This window comes from Triturus cristatus, chromosome 7, assembly GCF_964204655.1.
Source record: "Triturus cristatus chromosome 7, aTriCri1.1, whole genome shotgun sequence".
In the NCBI taxonomy this organism is placed as follows: domain Eukaryota; kingdom Metazoa; phylum Chordata; class Amphibia; order Caudata; family Salamandridae; genus Triturus; species Triturus cristatus.
In genome coordinates, this window is record NC_140590.1 from 886,572,025 (window position 1) to 886,590,965 (window position 18,941).

At 47.5% G+C, this 18,941-nt stretch overlaps 1 protein-coding gene across 1 annotated transcript in view; it reads left to right on the top strand.

Annotated features, from left to right (window-relative positions):
- Positions 1–18,941, top strand: part of HMMR (hyaluronan mediated motility receptor) — a 415,301-nt gene that overhangs the window by 331,619 nt on the left and 64,741 nt on the right. The window contains exons 17-18 of the mRNA XM_085617832.1: positions 11,117–11,275; positions 12,205–12,360. Of these exons, the coding sequence (XP_085473958.1) occupies positions 11,117–11,275; positions 12,205–12,360 (315 nt within the window). The remainder of the gene's footprint in view (positions 1–11,116; positions 11,276–12,204; positions 12,361–18,941) is intronic.

The window sequence follows — 18,941 nt, forward strand, 5'->3', positions numbered from 1 at the left end:
CTCCGGCGGAGTCTCGCCTCCACATCAACTTGTTGGAGCGGAGATCCTTCCCTCTGTCCGGGGAAGTGTCGTGCAGGTGTCCACGGACAACACCACCGCCATGTGGTATTGCAACAAACAGGGCGGGGTGGGGTCGTGGACCCTTTGTCAGGAGGCTCTGCGCCTCTGGACATGGCTGGAACACCAGGGCGTCACCCTAGTGGTTCAACATCTGGCGGGCTCTCTGAACGCCAGAGCAGACTAACTCAGCCGCCGGTGCATGATGGATGACGAATGGCGTCTGAACTCAGAGGTGGCGCAAGGTCTTTCAGCAGTGGGGAGAGCCTTGGTTAGATCTATTCGCCACTGACGAGAACGCGCAATGTCAGCAGTTCTGCGCATTGGAATTTCCAAGGCGGCACTCGCTCGGCGACGCTTTAAGTCGCGAGTGGAGTTGCGGTCTGTTGTGCGCCTTTCCGCCTATACCACTTCTGCCCAGAGTGCTGAAGATCAGGCACGACCGGGCCCAAGTCATCTTGGTGGCTCCGGATTGGGCACGAAGGTACTGGTATCCCGATCTACTCAGTATGTTGACCGATCCTCCGATACGTCTGCCCCTTCGGGAGGATCTTCTGTCGCAGCAGCAGGGGAAGGTCCTCCTCCCGAACCTGTCCAGCCTCCACCTCCATGCGTGGAGATTGAGCGGTGGCAGTTGCTGCCATTTGACTTGCCTCCTGAAGCCTGTGATATCATTCTGGCAGCCAGGCGTCCCTCCACAAAGACTATATATGCCTGCTGGTGGAACAAATTTGTGGCATGGTGCACAGCAAAGGCTGTGGATCCCCTTTACGCCCCTCTTTCTGAGGTTCTCCTCTTTCTTTGGCCCAGCAGGGCTCTGCCATGGGCACCTTGAAAGGTTATCTTGCTGCCATCTCTGCCTTCTTACGGCTTCCTGATCAGCCTTCTCTTTTCAAGTCCCCTGTAGTTTCACGCTTTCTTAAAGGCATTACTCACACGTTCCCTCCTGTGCCTTTCGTAATGCCTCAGTGGGACTTGAATCTTGTCTTAACATTTCTGATGTGCGCTCCCTTTGAGCCTCTTCACAATTGTCCTCTTCGTCTTCTGACTCTTAAGACTGCTTTCCTGGTAGCCATCACCTCGGCTAGACGGGTGAGTGAGCTCCAGGCTCGATCGTCCAACCCTCCTTTTCTATCGGTTCATCCGGACAAGGTTGTCCTTCGGCCTTGTCCTTCTTTTCTACCGAAAGTGGTGACCCCCTTTCATCTTGGGCAATCTGTCACCTTTCCCACCTTCTTTCCGCATCCTTCCAAAGAGGAAGAGCGGCTCCACCGTCTGGACCCAAAACGTGCGCTCTCCTTTTATTTAGACCGCACAAAACCGTTCCGGGTGGACGACCAGCTTTTCGTTGGCTACGTGGGTGCTAAGAAGGGGAAAGCTGTGCACAAACGGACCATCTCCCGGTGGGTCGTTTTGTGTATAAAAATCGGTTATTCCTTGGCAAAAAAGGACCCTCCTGTTGGGCTGCGAGCCCATTCTACTCGGGCCACAGCGGCTACTACTGCTTTGGGACGGGGAGTCCCTTTGCAGGACATCTGTCGGGCGGCGACGTGGGCTTCGCTGCACACGTTTGCCAGGCATTATTGCCTAGACAGCCAAGTCCGGAGGGATGGCTTCTATGGCCGTTCTGTCCTCCAGGACTTTCTGGTGTGATCTTGGTTCGCAGACCCACCACCGGGGTTGGTATTGCTTGGGTATCTATTCTAAGGTGAGGAATCTAACTAACTTGTTTCTTTCAGATGAACAAGTTACTTACCTTCGGTAACGATGTATCTGTAAGAAACATTAGTTAGTTAGATTCGTCACCGACCCACTCATCCTCCCCGTTCTGCGAACTGACATCTAGGGTTAAGGCTATCCTTTTCAGGGCCCTAGATTTTTTGGCACCAGTGTCGGTCTCTTGCATGGCTATGCGTTCCTGGCGCGGAAAGCTATGTACAAGAACTGACGGCCGCGCGCGAGGGCGGCGTCTAAGTACTCCATCATTCCGGCGCACGACACCAAACAACGGACGCGGAGCCGCAGACTACGCCTAGCGACGCGCAAGGTGTATTGCTTAAATCTTCCGGATCCAGTCTGACGCCTGGGGATATTCTAAGGTGAGCAATCTAACTAATCTTTCTTACAGATACATCGTTACCGAAGATAAGTAACTTGTTCATTTAGGGGTCTCTAAGTCACTAGCCAATGGGCTACTGACCTTAGGGTGACTACACCCTTGGTGTGCTCACCCCACGTGGGTGAGTGGGCACAATCCCGAATACTCATTGGAGAGTGTCTGGCCCATTTTTCCACCTGTCTTACCGCCGAAAAGGAGGGGAGACCGGAAGTGGGCCTGCTCCTGATACAGGAGAGGCTGGGGGTTGCGTTACAAAGGCGGAAAGGCCTTTGAAGCTCCCCTGCCACAGATGGCTCTTCCTGGCCTGTGGGAGGTGTGCCCACCTCCGCCCAGGAATGGCTGTTTTTGCGCTTGGGCAGTAAAGGCTCCCACCCCAGGGGTCCAGAAACGTCTCGTGGTGGCAGGCTGGTGTGTACCAGTCGGAGAACCCACCAGAGGCCGGTCGTTTTTCAGGTGGCATCTCTAAGATGCCCTTTGAGTGCATTTTCAATTAAATTCCACACTGTGAGTTTAATGTGCTGCGAAGTTTGATATCAAATTTCCCCGTCTTCAGTAAAACCATTATGGTGCTATGGAGTTCGTAATGACAAACTCCCAGCACATGTACTCTTAATGGCATTACTGCACTTACAATGTCTAAGAATTGGCCTACACACTGTAGGGGTACAGGGCTCATGCACCTGTACCCTCACTACTGGTATAGTGCACCCAGCTAGAGGGGTGGCTGACCTATGCCAGGGCAGTGGCTTGAAGGCATGGCACACAGGGATGTGTGCCATGTTGACTCTTCACTTAACATGCAGCCTGCAATGGCTGTGTAGAGGTACAGGGCCTCTACGGGTGGCACAATAAGTGATGCTGGCCTGAAGAGCCTTCCCTGGTTACAGTGCCCTTGGTACCCATGGAACCTTTTACAAGGGACCTACATGTGGCCAGAGTTGTCAATTGGGGGCTGCAAGGTACAGTGTTTGGAAAGAACACGTGCCCTGGGTCCCTACCAATCGGGTTCCCAGGGTCTATCAATGCAAAGTACATCAGTAGTCTAGCAAACAATTATGGGGATTACTGCAACAAACCAAGCTTCCTACACCAATCTCTCCTATCTGTGTTAACAAAATGTTGCTTTATGAATTTACCTTGAAAAAGCAAGACAAGATGTTAGAAATGGGATTTCTGGTTGGCTAAGGCTTCTGCCAAAGCCAGGCAGAAACCACCACTAGTCAGGGCAAGGGAGTTACACGCCAAAGATAACCCCTGCTCACCCCCTTGGTAGCTTGGCATGAGCAGTCAGGCTTATCCCGGAGGCAAAATGTAAAGCATTTGCGCAACACCCCCACAGCAACAGCACACCACAAAAGGAACTCCACACAAGGTTATATCAAACATAGCCTTTTTAGTATCATAAAATACATTAGAATAGTAATCACACAATATACACTGTGCCATCTGGCACTAGGTAACATTTACAGGGGATTATGTACACATGACAGGGTCACTTGGACCACTGTCATAACAATCAAAGTGAATATAGTAAATGTAGAACTTATAATAAACGTAGAACACACCCAGTAATTACTGGCAAACACTGTTCTCAGCATTATCCTGCAACATAAACCATATTATGCACAGTATCACATCAGGCGCAAAATATATTATACGCCAACCTCATAAGCCTAAACATATTAGACCCTAACCATCTAATCATAACTCACATTAGACGTAAATCACAGTGGAGAATAACCTTCCAAGCATAAACCACAATATGCAAAACCTCCTAACTAGGCTTTCCTGTTTTCAGTTTCTATTTTTGGTAAATTTTGGTGGGGTTTTTTCAGTGTTTTCAAGTGATTTCAATACCTTAATAAAAGTGGTTATCAGTGGTTGCACATTTTCTCGCCATTAAAAACAAAGTTTTTTCGGTGTTTATGGAACTTTTTGCTTTTATTATTGCTTGCTTTCTGCAACAATAGTACATGTTATATAGACAGTGTATGTACAGTGTATGAGGTCCAAATACATTTTTACAAATCAAACTTATCGTAGTACACCATACAATACTTCAGTGAGTCTTTGGTCATGCACGCTCACCTTCCCAATTAAACCTTTATCTGTTAAAAGGTCCTCTTAAACATTGGCACTTGAGACAGGCAACGCCAAAATAGCCAGTACACAATTTGCTTACTCTGGCCACTGACATAGCTTTCCATGCCAATACTGGTGCACCTGAAGATTGTGATTCTCTGCGACAGGTTCTGCAACATATGCGTTGAACTGGGCGCATATGCCCTCAGTTATTGAAGTGGTCAAAAATGAGGCAGCACTTTTGAAACTCCGGAGAAAATGTCCCTTTATGTAAGGCATCTATAACTTGTGCAGAGTACCACAGTGAGGCTTCATTGACTTCAAATTCCATGGTTGGTGAAGGGCTATTTCTCATACATTGTAAAATAATAGTTCCTGAATTGCTCCTCAACATTTCTTTGCTTACCAAGTGGCAAGCACTCTAACAGGGAAAATGTTGCAGTGCCAAAGTCCCTAAGTGTCGCCCAGCCTACTCTCAAGGAGATCTTTCACATCTACACCAATTATGCTGAACACTTGGTACACAAGGGTGTTTTCAGACTCTAGTTTATGTATTATGTCCACTACAGCAGTCATGCTTTCCTGTAAAAATCTAAAAATGCAGTAGTGTACTTTTTTTCAAATCTCGATCAATATGTGACCAGAGATCCTCACATTTCTTGCCTTTGGCATCATCACTCAGCAAAATTTCTGTAAACAGTTGCCACGTGGATAATATAGCCTCTAAGACTGCAAACCATCAGCTAAGGGACAGTTGGGATGACTTCCTTTGATGCCACAAAATGAGAAATATTTGCATTTTAGTTAACTTGCATAACAAAACAGTGCACCAGAATGGCCTAAAAAGTCTATAGCATTCTTTATTAACTCTGAAGTTTGTAAAGATGCTTTCAGCATACCATCTAATAAGTGGCAAGGATCTCTTACAGGGAAGCACTTCAGCTCAGGTATCGATTTTGACAGGTCATCACAACTTTTTCATATAGGTAGCTGAATCTATGTAAATATTACAATATCACTCCAATCTTTGTTGAATTTGGTAAGAACTTTTTGCACCAGCATTCCAAGTGACACTGCGTTCCATGTATTCCAAAAGTCTGGTGTCATGTTTTCACCAGTATCTCAGATTTGTGTATGCACTCTTTTCAAATATTCCATGTCACTATACCTTGCATTGAATGTTTAAAGCCTGGGGCAATTGGCAATTCACCTATCAAAACTGACTCAACAGAAAAGGGGGATGATGTATCAAGGTTTTTTACCCATTCTTATGAAACCTACATTTGTCCTATAAGTGAGACTCCAATGTAGCCAAAAAATCAAATATGATTTTGATATTTCCTGATTCTCTACAGTTTATAAAATAAACATCTAAAACATGATTCTAACCCCTGTATCTTTAGACCAAAGACCACAAAAAAAAGGAAAAAAACAGTGACATCCATAAACAACAAAACTCAAGCAGAATAATGCTAGCCCAGTCTTTTTTACTGCTACCTTATATAACAAAGTTACATTGTATTGGTCCCTTCAGGAAGAAATAAAAATGACTTTCACTCCTTTTCCTGTCTTCAAATGGAATTTAGTTTGTGGTTGTGCAGGTTTTTTTTCAGTGTTTATATGTTTACACTGGTGAGGGCTATTTCCCTTCCGGTGGGGTTTTATCAGTTTATTATAGGTTTAAACCTAAAACCAGACCGCCTACTCATAACCTAAACCACAGTAGAGGCATAAATCACGGTGCATAAAAAAACAGTACATGAATCGCATTTCCTGCGCTTCACATTAGGGCCTGGCACCTTAACAACCTCATAGTCCCCCTGGCCAACTGGCCTTCTCAGAGGGCTCAAATGCCCCATGTCCCAAAAGTGCCAGGGCAACTGCCAATGCATCAGAATCCACAATTGCGCTGGGGCAGAGGAGTAATACTCACTCCCATCTCATTAAAAAATGCTCCCAAAGAAATGTCAGCCTAAATGGTGCAGCTGCCGCTAATTGTAAAATGTGGCCAAATGGGTACGGGCCCCTCGGGAGCATCCAAGTGCTCCAGGCACAGACTATGTGCCTCTGGGGAGCCCCCTACCTGGGACTCTACATAACTTACCTCCATGGTGCACTCTGGCCCCCACTGGGGCCCTCCAAACAACTGCAGCCACATGGCAGCTGCCTGCGCTGGTGCGGTGCAGCTGGGAATACACCAAGAGACCCCGGCATGCTGGGGCACCGCTCTGGAGCTCTGACAACCCAACCTGCCCCCATCGTCTGAGTGGCCCGCAATGGCGGGACCGCTCAGGCACTCAAAATTGACCCTGCCCAACCCCCCCCCCCCCCCCCCCCCCCATTGATTCAAGTCCCACTCACCGGCTCTCCGTGGGACTCTGCGCTCCTCTCTGCACTTCGGGGCTGGGGGTCCTCCCCACTTCACCGGTGCTCTCTGGTCTGCACAGGGCTTCCCTGAGCTTCCCGGGAGCCCCACCGACCAGCTGCAGCACCTCTCCCCACTGCCAGGACCTCTCTCCTCTGTGAGGTGGGCGGAAGTGGAGCCCTCTAGGTTCCAAGGTGTAGGCAAGCCCCACCCACAATCAGGCGGACGCACCTGGCTTCCGATCGTGGCAGCAGTTTTTCCTTTCCCTTCTCTGTGCAGTGCGGGGTGGGCACCCGCTAAGGCCAACCATGCAGGGTGGTCACCTGCTATAAAAACTGAGCGGGTTGGGGACCCGCTCTCCAAAACAAAGGCAACCAAAAATCCAAATGCGGGGTGGTCACTAGTGGGAATAAAGGAAAACATGGGTTGGGCACCTGCCATTTGGGCATCACGGGAGAATCCCTACTCTGGGGATTCCCTCAGCAGCGATGTGCAGCCCAGTGCTGCGAAGCTCCAGTTCTCCTCTCTCGGAAATTAAATCACAGCGCTCCCCTTCAGGATACTTAAAATAAAAGCGCTCACAGGGCGCAAGATGCAGCAAAAAGTTCTTTAAGGTCCTGGAGATCAAGGGAAACAAAAGGTCCATGGGACATAACTGGGCCCAGGGAGACCAGCACACGGGCCCCTCCAGCAGGGAGGTAAGCCCCTGTGGCGGTTCCTCCTGGGCCCCAGCAAGCCCCCAGCACAGAACAAGACCAAGAAGAACAAATTCATTGGGTCACAACCACTATACTGTACTAGGCATTCCTTTGTAGTGCAGGGCATGGGGGAACTAGATGCAACAGGTCAGGGGGGAATTGGAGCACTGTTTTCCACGCTCCTCTTCCCCTTTTGTCAGGTGGGGGCTAGGTTATCAGACATAAAGGGGGCGGAGCCAGCATTGTACAGGCTGGGAACAGTCCTGGTCAGGGGATTACTCCTCCCACTAATCCCAGCACAGATTTCCCTTTCAGCCGAGTGCTGACTCACCCTGCCCCTTCTGGAGCCACACACGCCTCCCAGTCCCTGTCACTCACAAGCCAGACATGCAATTCACATCAGGCAGGCAGACACATGGCACACAAATTCCCACTTCTGAAAGTGGCATTTCTCAAATAGTCATAATCTGTGCACACCATTGCGCAGCATTTATTCTCACAATTTCATACATACTAAACTCGCCCAAGCTGTTCCTCTCTTTCCAGGAATTACCACCAACACTCTGATCAGGGAATGCATTCCTATGGGAGGGCAGGCCAACGTTACCAAATGTACACCGAGCGCATGCACTTTACACTAGACCACAGTGCTAAAGTGCCCAGAGGCCTAAAACCACCAACACCATGTCAGAGTAAAGACCAGGTTTAGGGGTCAACCTGCCAAAAAGGGCCAAGTCCAACAAGAGGTGTTTAATTAAACCAACAGTTACTGTTTTGCCAAACACTTCAGCCAGGAGCAGGGTTACAGAAGTGGGTCTGAACTGTCTCGAAGTGTAATCCACCAAGACAAGGATTCTTACATTAATTTGGGTATTGTAAAGTGCATCAGTCGGTCCTTTATTTGCTAAAAGAATGCGGGCCTAGTCTTTGGGGTCATAAATAATGTCCCTGATAACAAATGCAGGTGTGCCTTGATCCTGCGTGGACACAATGGAGGCCAGTGGGTAACCTGTCCAGATGTTTGGCATGAGGGGGACGTGATCACTACATGTGCTGTGTCCTGGTTGTCTGTAGTCCTATCTTCATGTAGCATCTAACTTTATGGTGTTTTGGGGAATGCACGCTCTTCTCTGGCCATATCTTTATTGGGGAAAATCTCCCTGGACCATTGTGGTATCACTGTGCTTATCTGAGGGATTAACACGGTTTCTTGTTCACATGTCTGTCTTCTGGCTACATTTTTAAAAAGAGAAGGTACCCCCTACTTAATTTTGGGTTATAGAGGAGGGTTAAGTAAACTGAGAGAACCTCTAAACTAACCCACTTTGTTTTACTGATGGCTAAAAGCTGCTCTTGTAGACATATCCCCAAAACTGCCTACAACACGATTAATTCATACAACTGTATTTTGTTTATAAAAATCTATCATCTTTTTAATCTTAATCTTTTTTCACATATAGATTTGTTTTATCATAATAAATACATTCATGTATTTACAGTTTTAATACAAAACTTGTCATGGTACAAGCTTGAAACTCAATTTATAAAATTGTCCATACCCCAAAGAACACCCATCAAACCTGCATTCACACCTCTCAAAACTCTACAAGCACACTAACATTCACACACACAACACAAACATTGTGAAAGGACTCGAAAAAACGTGGGATCCTATATCATTGACAGACAATTGAAAATGGAATTCCTTTCTACAATTGCGTCCATTCCAGTTCTTCTCTTGTATAGGTCTCTGGTAGGATTCCCTTGTATCTAAAAATGGTCTACGCACGTTTCGGTGGATATCCCATCAATCCACCTTCATCAGGACTATTATGTGCTAGATAAATGTCAACAGACACGGACAGGGGTTATCCGAGCGATTCTGTATGGCTCTCATCCGATAGAAGCAACTACGCAGCATGTAGCTCACAGTGCATACAGGACCATATATTTATATTATCCTTTGAGATGTTGGCTGGTTATCTGGTTTCCTAATAAGTTATGGACAATTTTGTAAAATGTTTTTCAAGCTTGTATCATGACCAGTTTTATATTAAAATTGTAAATACATGAAGGTCTATTATGATAAAACAAATCTATGAGAAGTTTAAGATGAAAAATATTTTTATAAACCATAAAATAGTTGTATGAATTAATCATGCTGTAGGAATTTGTTTAATAGCTTTTAGCCATCAGTAAAACAAAGGTTAGTTTAGAGGTTTTCTCATAGTTTGTCTTCTGGCTACATGCCACCCCACCTGTTGGCGACCTCCAGCCTAGGTCTCGGCGCCTGCCTTCCCACATATTTCTGACTCGAGATTGATGGAGAGTTCATGAAGGGTGAATTAGAGAGATGCGTTTTAGTTCAGTTCTTAAATCTCAGTTGATTGTATTTATATAGTGCTTACTATTCCTCATGAGTCATCGAACCTTTAATCAGCGAGTAGTATGCTATTCTGGAACCCATAAATGATTAGTGATGAAGTTTGTGATGAGTAAAGAGATGGGGGTGTTAGGGGTCTCTGGAAGTGGATTGGATAAAAAGGTCTCTGATCAAATTAAGGAGGGATACATGCTGGAAGGGTTTATATGTATAAGAGGTAATGTATTTGGATTGAAGTTGTATTTTAATAAACTCAAACTTTCAAGTGTTGCTGTACTTTAAGCTAAATGTTTTTTCTGATCTTTCAATAATTCAGTGGTGAAGCAACTGTACAGAGAACCATAAGCATGTAATCAAAACACTTGTATGTAAACTATGCAGTGACCTATATACATGTTATGCATGGAATATTATAACCGTAAGTAATATGTACATTTGTTAAGCAGGCCTAAAGAATATCTATATTTATAAATGCAGTACGCACTGGGTAATGTTTAAAAGCAGTAGCAGGGGTCAGAAGAGATGTGGAGAAGAGTGATTAGAGTGCAGGGGGAGTCCAGGATAGATCAGTCCATGTAGGTGTACTGGATAACACTAGCAATTTGAAAAGGTTAACTCCAAGGCTTTTTGGTCAGCACTATCTGTCATACAGCTTCCTGAGCAGGAAGACCTACTAGCCAATAATGGGCATAGATTTTATCAATTTAAACATCACTTTTCTCTGCACCGTGGCACACAGTCTTCAATGACAGTTTTCATATTGGTGCTAAGAGGTCCCTTAGGGTGGCACAATACATGCTGCAGCCCTTAGGGACTCTATAGCTGCCTTGCCTGGTTACCAGGTATATCATTGACTCAGGACTTGCAGTGGGTGCTAAGGTATTATCCATTGCAGGAACAATGTTTCCACTTTTAGGGATTGACATCTGGCACTAGGGACCTGGATAGAGAGAACCCAGTGAACTTATGCCAAATTTGCATCGGATACTAGGCAAAAAGTCAGGCTGCAATGTCAAAAAGGGGCACTTTGCTACACTACGTAAAATGCTTTGTCTTCTGTTTCAAGCCAGGTTCACAGATTTTTCTAGGAGTAAATTTGCTTATGCCTTGGATGTAAATTGTAACTGAATATCTATCTCTGATTTTGAGATCAATGTGTGTGGTTATCTTACTTTTGGCATATGTGAGACTTATGAATTTCATGGCATAAAGCTCGCTCATTAAAACATCTATAATTTGGATACCTTCCCTTCTTGAGTTAAACATATGCTACTCCTGTAAATACAGAGGCGCAAGTAAGCCTGTTTTGCACAACTACACAGGAAATGCTTTATTAATCAGGCCTCTAGTTGATGACATCAAGAGTTTCAACAGGTTGTGTAAAGTTAAGTATTTCTTTCTGTGTACTTCAGTTACAAGTTGTCAGTAAGCACAGAAGTGGAAAGTCTGAAGAACAAGAATTCCACTTTGTTGGAAAAAGTTGTAGTGTTGGACACCTCTGTTTTGGACAAAGAGCGGCAGCTTCAAGAAATCCAGCGATCTACAGCTCAAGCAGAAGAAGAATTTTCAAGGTGCGTAATGGACAAAACGTAAAGCAATATGGATTCTCTGATTTGGCAGATCTTTGCCTAGCCTTGATTTTTGTTATACTTCAGTTCAGCTTGCAGGGTTTTAAGTGTATATACTATTTAGATTTAGTGATCTGAACCTTCAAAATGATGACTAGTCTCATAACTCATACAAGTTATATCTTCGCCAGAGATTCCTTCTGGGCAACCTACCACACAGTTACTTCTGTGCCAGCTGCTATCACGCAATACTTTAAGAATGCAAAACACTCATTCTGAAGCTTTCTGCAGTGGTACATGTTCAATCACTTGCTGTGTTATTGGACCATGGCTATCTAGACCTACAAAACTGTGGCGTTAAGGGACCTCATGAGATTCATTTTTGGCCCTTGCATTCAAATGCTCATTGGTATTTAACGCTAGCCTTCAATTTCCTCAGAATCAACATTTTTTAAACCATATAAATCCAGTATTTGTAAAGCACAAACTACCCACCCCTAAAGGTCCAAAGGCACTGGGGCCCTTCAGGGCGATTAAGTGAGCTATTGCCCAGTCGCATGGTGCTGAGCTGCTGGCAGTACCAGGATCGAACCGTGAGCCCTGTGATCAGGAATCAGTCACCCTGGTTGCTGCATCCCACCTCTGTATTTAATGTAATCAAAGTCCTTTTCCTTCAGATAATTCTGAACATAATCCCTTTATCTGAAATTCCAGGAAATGAAATTCAGTTTCCTAAAAGTGAATGCTGGGCCAAGTCATTCAAAGTATTTGGTTTTCTTGAACTAATGTCATATTAAATCTCAATGCTGCTTAAAGATGGTATCCCTTATAAGCTGATCACTTTTTGTACACAACTATTCTTTAAGCGATGTAGCATAGTGGATTTTGGAAAGATTCTGATTTGTTGCATACTCAAACGTTTTCTTTCCTAGGATGCTGTTGGATGCCCAAAGGTCTCTAGCTAGTAAAGAATCTGAATTGAAGCAGTCTTCAGAATCCCATCTTGCTGCAATGGATGAGCTTCAAGGGCAGTTGGATCAGAAGCATGAAGCACTTGAGAAACTCTGTGAAGAGATGGACACTTTACGGTATTTTTCTTGTTAGAGCTCCTGCTAGGTGTTCATCCTCTACAGCAGTGGTCTTCAAACTTCTTTCCCTGCCCGTAGAGAAATAAATCGGGGTGGCGGGGGGGCCTTATTTTGTCATTCTATTAAATTGACAATGTTTATGTCCTAGACTTATTTAAACATTGCAGTGAAGTTCTGTTACTGTTTTAAAAATGCAATCCAATACATGATTGCCAAACATACTATTGTAGTCATGCAGGCCTTACTAATACATACAAGTATTCATAGTATGTTTATTAGAAGTAGGGGTTCTGAAGAATATTTGGAATCCCTTCCCTTTTGACACATGCTCCCAGCTAGGATATAAATAACAGAATGTTAGTGATGGCCCGTTAGAGTGTCTTATTGCAGCTCATGTGTTTTTTCAGCTTAAAACAAAGGACTTGTCAGCATAATGCATCTGAAATGTTTAACGTGGACTATTTTTTTCTTACAAAGACAAAATACTATTCCTTGTCAAACCTGGTCAAATTCAAAGCTTATTTTTTCTACAAGGTACGCGGTTCTCATCTGAATTAAGCGATGACTTAGAGTTCTTAATTTTGACTTTCCTGGATGATAAGAGGTTTGCATATACTTGCCTGGGAATAGGACTGAAGATATTTATCCTCTCCTTTGGTGTGGTTTCCGAAGGGATATATGGTGTTTTTTGCAAAGCATTACCAAATGGACGGATGGATGCCTTTCAGATTTTCACAGCTATGCTGACAAAAGGCTGAGATGAAAGGTATCCTTCAAATGCACCAGAGGAGTGCTGTCAATTGTGCTGCATACAGACTCCTCAACTTAATGTCAAAAGCGAGTACATAGACCCATTCATCAAGCATAACTACTTTGATGTTTTGTCTAGGGTAAAATCCCGAAGGGGATATGCAGCACTGCTCATATTCAAATTCATCTATTCAAGCCATCTTATATACTGCTCAGTCTGATTCTGAAGTTCTTCAGCAGGTCCAGTTAGGTTTGTTTGAAAAACCTTACTTTAGTTCTGGGTAGCTGTGGCATAGACCAGTCCGGCTTAAAGGAACAAGTTTAAAGTACTTAGGAGTAACACGACACTAAAATCCAACACCAGTTTATAAAATAGATTAGATGTTTGTCTTTCAATAGACAGAGCAAAAAACCTAAAGCGAAACCAAATATTGGATTTTTCAAAGAGAACCTAAATCACTGTATTTAAAAAAATACAATAAATCGTAATATACTGGATTGAAGATTAGTCATTTCATTAATACTGGAAATGCCATTAGCAGGACCTTTGACTGGCCAATTCCGATAGCAAGCCTGTCAGGGCAATCTAACTGCATCAGAGGGACACTTGCTTGTTGTCTTGAACAATCTTCAGGCAGTTTGTGTCCTTCCTTCAAACCGCCATAGTAGGTAGAATTGATCCTGATCCTGGGAATGCAGTGGTTTTGAATGATGCTGTGAAGTGATGAGACATTTAGGAGCCTACAGTTGGCACTGGCCAACTGACCTTACAGCAACAGTGATTTCCTTTGGGCTTTCTTCAGCAGTGCGAGAGGGAGAGTCCATTCTGACCACTAGCCAAAGGTCAGGACTCAGTCTTCCAGCATGAATCTGTGTCAACAAGCCAAGCCTGGTGTTAGATAAGCTGGGCACTCAGTTTCCTTTAACCTCTTGTGGTCCTGTAGCTTAATGGGACTAGACCAACTAGTCCTTGGAGACAGTCTGGGTCCTTGACAAGTGGTACGAAGTTCAGCCCTAGGGGTCTCTAACCATGTCCACAACAGCAGGCTCTGTCTTCTGTGGTTGCTAGGGTGCAGCAGGTGCAGCCCATCTTTGTGCAGCTTTGCTTTGTGCAGTCCAGCAACTTAGTAGGTGCAGTCCTGTCTTTGATTCCAGCAGTAATCTAAGGTCTGGGTGCCTTTTTTTAGGTCTCGCCTGACCCAGCGCATGCGCTGGTCTGGTGAGACCTTTAGTAGGTGCCTTTTGAAAGTGCTACCCACATTTTTGTGCTGGCGACAAGCTAGAGTGCACGATGATGTGCACGCGCACAGCTGCTCCCCGCATTCCTCCCCCCCCCCCCCCCAAACCCCCTTCTCGCCCAGCTATCTGCCTTTCCTGCGCCAGCCTTCAGCACCATGCCCCTCCCCCGCTGCTGCGCGCATCCTTTCAACCAATTTCTGATGGATACATCTGCCAGTGGATTCCTCACCTTGTGAATATTCCCTGCGCCAGCATTCCACGGAACTTTTCTTCCCCAGCATTCCACGGAACTTTTCTTCCCCAGCATTCCACGTCGACGTGGGCGACGTCACAATACATCGGCTCCGCACGCGACTCCGTACGACGTCATCGGAGCCATAAGAAGCCCACGTCGGCGTGATGACGTCAGTTCCCTTTTTTCCGCGCCGTCGACGCGCAACGGTTTTTTCCCAGTGCTCTCTAGATACTTTGTAATCTAGTGGTGTATTTTTGTTAAAATCGGTATGTCTTCGACGAGGAAGTCGGGCTTTAAGCCCTGTAGGGAGTGCGGAGGCCTGATGTCCATGACGGATCCGCATCAGAATTGTTTATGGTGTCTCTCCTCTGATCATGACGTGGATGAGTGCGGGTGCTGTAGGAGCATGAATCCTAAAGCGCTGAAGGAGAGGAAGACCAAACTCTTCATGAAGAAGATCGGTGAGGAGAAGAGGGAGGAAAAAGGAGAAGTCCAGGCGGGAGTCTTCGACTTCGAGGTCGTCGAAGTCGAAGAAGCACCATAAGAAGAGGAAGCATTCTTCTCGGCGTCGGTCCTCGAAGTCTAAGAGGTCGAGGTCGGCTTCGCCTCGTCTACGTCGGAGCAAGGTCTGGTCTCCTTCGCCTTCTCCTGATAAGTCTTCGAAGTCTCCCTCTCCGAAGCGGACTCCAGCTCGTTCCCCGACGCCGGCGCCGTCCAAGGCTTCGACTCCGGGTCGGGTGGAATCTGATGTGGAGCAGGAGCAGGAAGAGTCTGTTCCGGTGCCTGATGACTCCGCGGCTCCGGTGGAGGATTCAGAGGAGCCGACGCCGGTGGCTCCACAGGAGGATACAGGGGCAGTTCCTTATCCCCAATTCCCGGCTCCAGGTACGGATCCTTCGGGATTTCTGAATGCCATGTATGGCATTTTTCAGAGAGCATCCTTCCCATCCGGAGCACCAGCAGGTCCGATGGCGTTTTCTCTGGGAGTGCCGCAGCAATACGCTCAGGCTCCTTTTCTGCCTTTTATGCCGATGGCGCCTTCTTGGCAGTTTCCGGCGCCGGTTGGGAATCCGGCTCGACCTCGGATGGATGGTCAATCTTCGGAGCCTTCTTTGACGCCGAGGCCGACTCCATCGACGCCGCATCCGGCGCCGCCGACTCCACCTGTAGCGCCTCCGACGCCGGTGCCTTTGGCTCCACCGACGCCGCGTACGACGTCTACGACGCCGGCTCCCCGGAATCGATCGAGGCGGAAGGCCCAAAGGGTTTTGGAGGAGGAAAGATATCGGGCTGAGGTGGAAGAAGGTGAAGTCGACTCTTCTTCGGATGAGTTTGGAGGTATAGAGGTAGCAAGTGGTTTGGATACCACCCCGGAGTGGGAGCATGCTTCTACAAGGTCTTCTCCACCACAGGAATTGGCGCCCTACCATTTTGTGATCAAGAAGGCCGCGGAGTTGTTAGATCTGCAGCTGCCCTCTGTGGAATACAAGTGCAATCTGCTTACAGAGGTGTTGCACTCCCCGACGTCGGCTTCGGAGCCTTTGTTACCTTTCAATGAGGCTCTCTTGGAACCAGTGTTGGAGGTGTGGAAGAAGCCTCTGTCAGCTCCAGCAGTTTGCAGGCAGGTGGCAAGGAGATACAGGGTTGCGCCAGGAGACCCGGATTTTTTATCCACGCATCCTTCTCCGGAGAGCCTAGTGGTGCAGGCTTCATGTTCTAAACATGCTTCGGGTGCTTTCCCCCAATCTCCTGCTGATAGGGAGTCAAAGAAAGTTGATCAGGCGGCCAAAAAGACATTCTCCTCAGGAAGTATGGCGTTGAAGTCATCAAATGCCACATGCTTGCTGGGGCGTTATGTTCATGCCCTGATGGACTCTATAAAAACTTTGGCCCCTAAGTTACCTGAGGGGGATAAGTCGTCCTTCATGGAGGTTGTGGCCGACACTCAGGCAGCTGCCAGGCAGGTGATCCAGTCTGGGCTGGATACGGCGGACTCTGTGGCGAGGATTATGGGGTCGTCCATTGCCGCAAGGAGACAAGCTTGGCTCCGTTCCTCAGGGTTTTCTGCAGATGTCCAGGCCACGCTGGTGGATCTGCCCTTTGATGGACAAAAGTTGTTTGGGGAGAAGGCAGATTCTGCTCTTCAACGTTTTAAGGACAGTAGGTTGACGGCGAAGTCCTTGGGTCTGCAGGTTCCTGCTAGAGGTTCAACTTTCCGTAAGACTAGGGGATTCGGAAGGTCATCCTTTCGCTCCTTCCGACAGCCACAACAACAACAGCAGCAACAACAGCAGCAGAATCCCCTCTATCGCTCCTATAGAGGGAAGCAAAGGGGTCAGAGGTTCTGGTCGCAACCCCTCTTCCTCCTCCTCCTCCTCTGCTCCAAATGAGGCTTCAGGGAAGCAGCCCTAGATCCCCCATCCCGGATCATGTAAGACCTGTGGGGGGTCGGGTGTCCTACTTTCTACGGGGTTGGAAATCTGTTACAACCGACCTTTGGGTTTTGAACCTCGTAGAGACTGGGTACGCCCTTCCCTTTCGGGAGATTCCTCCCCCTTACCCTCCTTGCCAAGGTTATTGCTCGGAGGACCACCTGCTTCTCCTGCAGAAAGAAGTTCAAGCTTTGTTTCAGAAGGGCGCAATAGAGGTGGTTCCGGAGCAGGAAAGGGGTCAGGGATGCTACTCCCGGTATTTCCTGATCCCCAAGAAGGACGGCAGATTGCGTCCGATTCTGGACCTCAGAATCTTGAATTTTTACCTGAAACAGGAGAAGTTCAAGATGCTGACCCGTGCGCAGGTTCTTCAAGCGTTGCAGCAAGGAGACTGGATGGTGTCGCTCGACTTGCAGGACGCGTACTTCCATGTCCCAATCCTGAAGTCGCACAGGAAGTATCTCCGTTTTACGGTTGGGTCGCAACATTATCAGTTTGCGGTCCTCCTGTTTGGTCTTACTACTGCACCTCGAGTCTTCACAAAGGTGATGGCAGTGGTGGCTGCTCATCTCAGGAGGTCGGGGATTCCGGTTTTCCCCTACCTGGACGACTGGCTTCTGAAGGCAGAGTCCCCAGAGATGGTGCAGCGTCATCTGCAGGTGACAACTCAGCTGTTATTCGACTTGGGTTTTTCGATCAATGTGCCCAAATATCACCTGGTGCCCTCTCAACGCAACCTGTTTATAGGGGCAGTACTGGACACTACTGTGTGTCGAGCATTCCCTCCTCCTCAAAGGATTCTCGACATTCAGGAGATGGTCCCTTTATTCCACAGTGGAGCGGTTGTTCCAGTTCTGAAGGTCCTTCGCCTGCTCGGTCTGTTCGCTTCCTGCATTCTGTTGGTCAACCATGCACGCTGGCACATGAGGGCGCTCCAGTGGTGCCTCCGCAAGCAGTGGTATCAGCACAACGGGGATCTCGGGGAGTCTATCAAGATCTCCGGAGAAGCTGCAGCGGATCTGTCTTGGTGGAGCGTGGAGGGCAATCTGTCCCAAGGAAAGCCTTTCCATCTACCTCCATCGGTGGCCACAGTGATAACGGATGCCTCCACCCTAGGGTGGGAAGCTCATCTGGGGGATCTGGAGATCAAGGGTCTTTGGTCTCCAGAGGAAAGGTTGTTTCATATCAACCTTCTGGAGTTGCGGGCGATTCGTTTGGCACTCAAGGCCTTTCTCCCTTCCCTTCGCGGTCAGTCAGTTCAAGTCCTGACGGACAACACGACCGCGATGTGGTATATAAACAAACAGGGAGGAGTAGGGTCTCTTTGTCTCTGCAGAGAGGCCCTGCGTCTGTGGTCCTGGGCTCAGGACCATCAGATTTGTCTGATGGCAAATCATCTGGCCGGGGTGCTGAACGTGCGTGCGGACAGTCTCAGTCGGCAGTTCTCCGCCGACCACGAGTGGAGGCTCCATCCGGAGGTGGTTCGTCGCGTCTTTCGGACGTGGGGGACTCCTCGGGTGGACCTGTTTGCCACCCGAGAGAACGCGCACTGCCCGTCATCTCGGGTGGACCTGTTTGCCACCCGAGAGAACGCGCACTGCCCGTCATTCTGCAGTCTCCAGTATCCGATGCAGGGGGCGTTGGGGGACGCGTTTCAGTTGAGTTGGGGCTCACGACTCCTTTACGCGTTTCCTCCCATACCCTTGATTCCTCGGGTTCTGAGGAAGATTCGCCAAGACCGGGCCCAAGTCATTTTGGTCGCCCCGGACTGGCCAAGAAGGGTGTGGTACACAGATCTTCTCCACCTCTCCTCGTGCCCTCCGCTCCGTCTCCCTCTGAGGGCAGACCTCCTCTCGCAGTCGGAGGGGCAGGTTCTACACCCCCACCTCCAGAGCTTACACCTTCATGCCTGGAGATTGAACGGG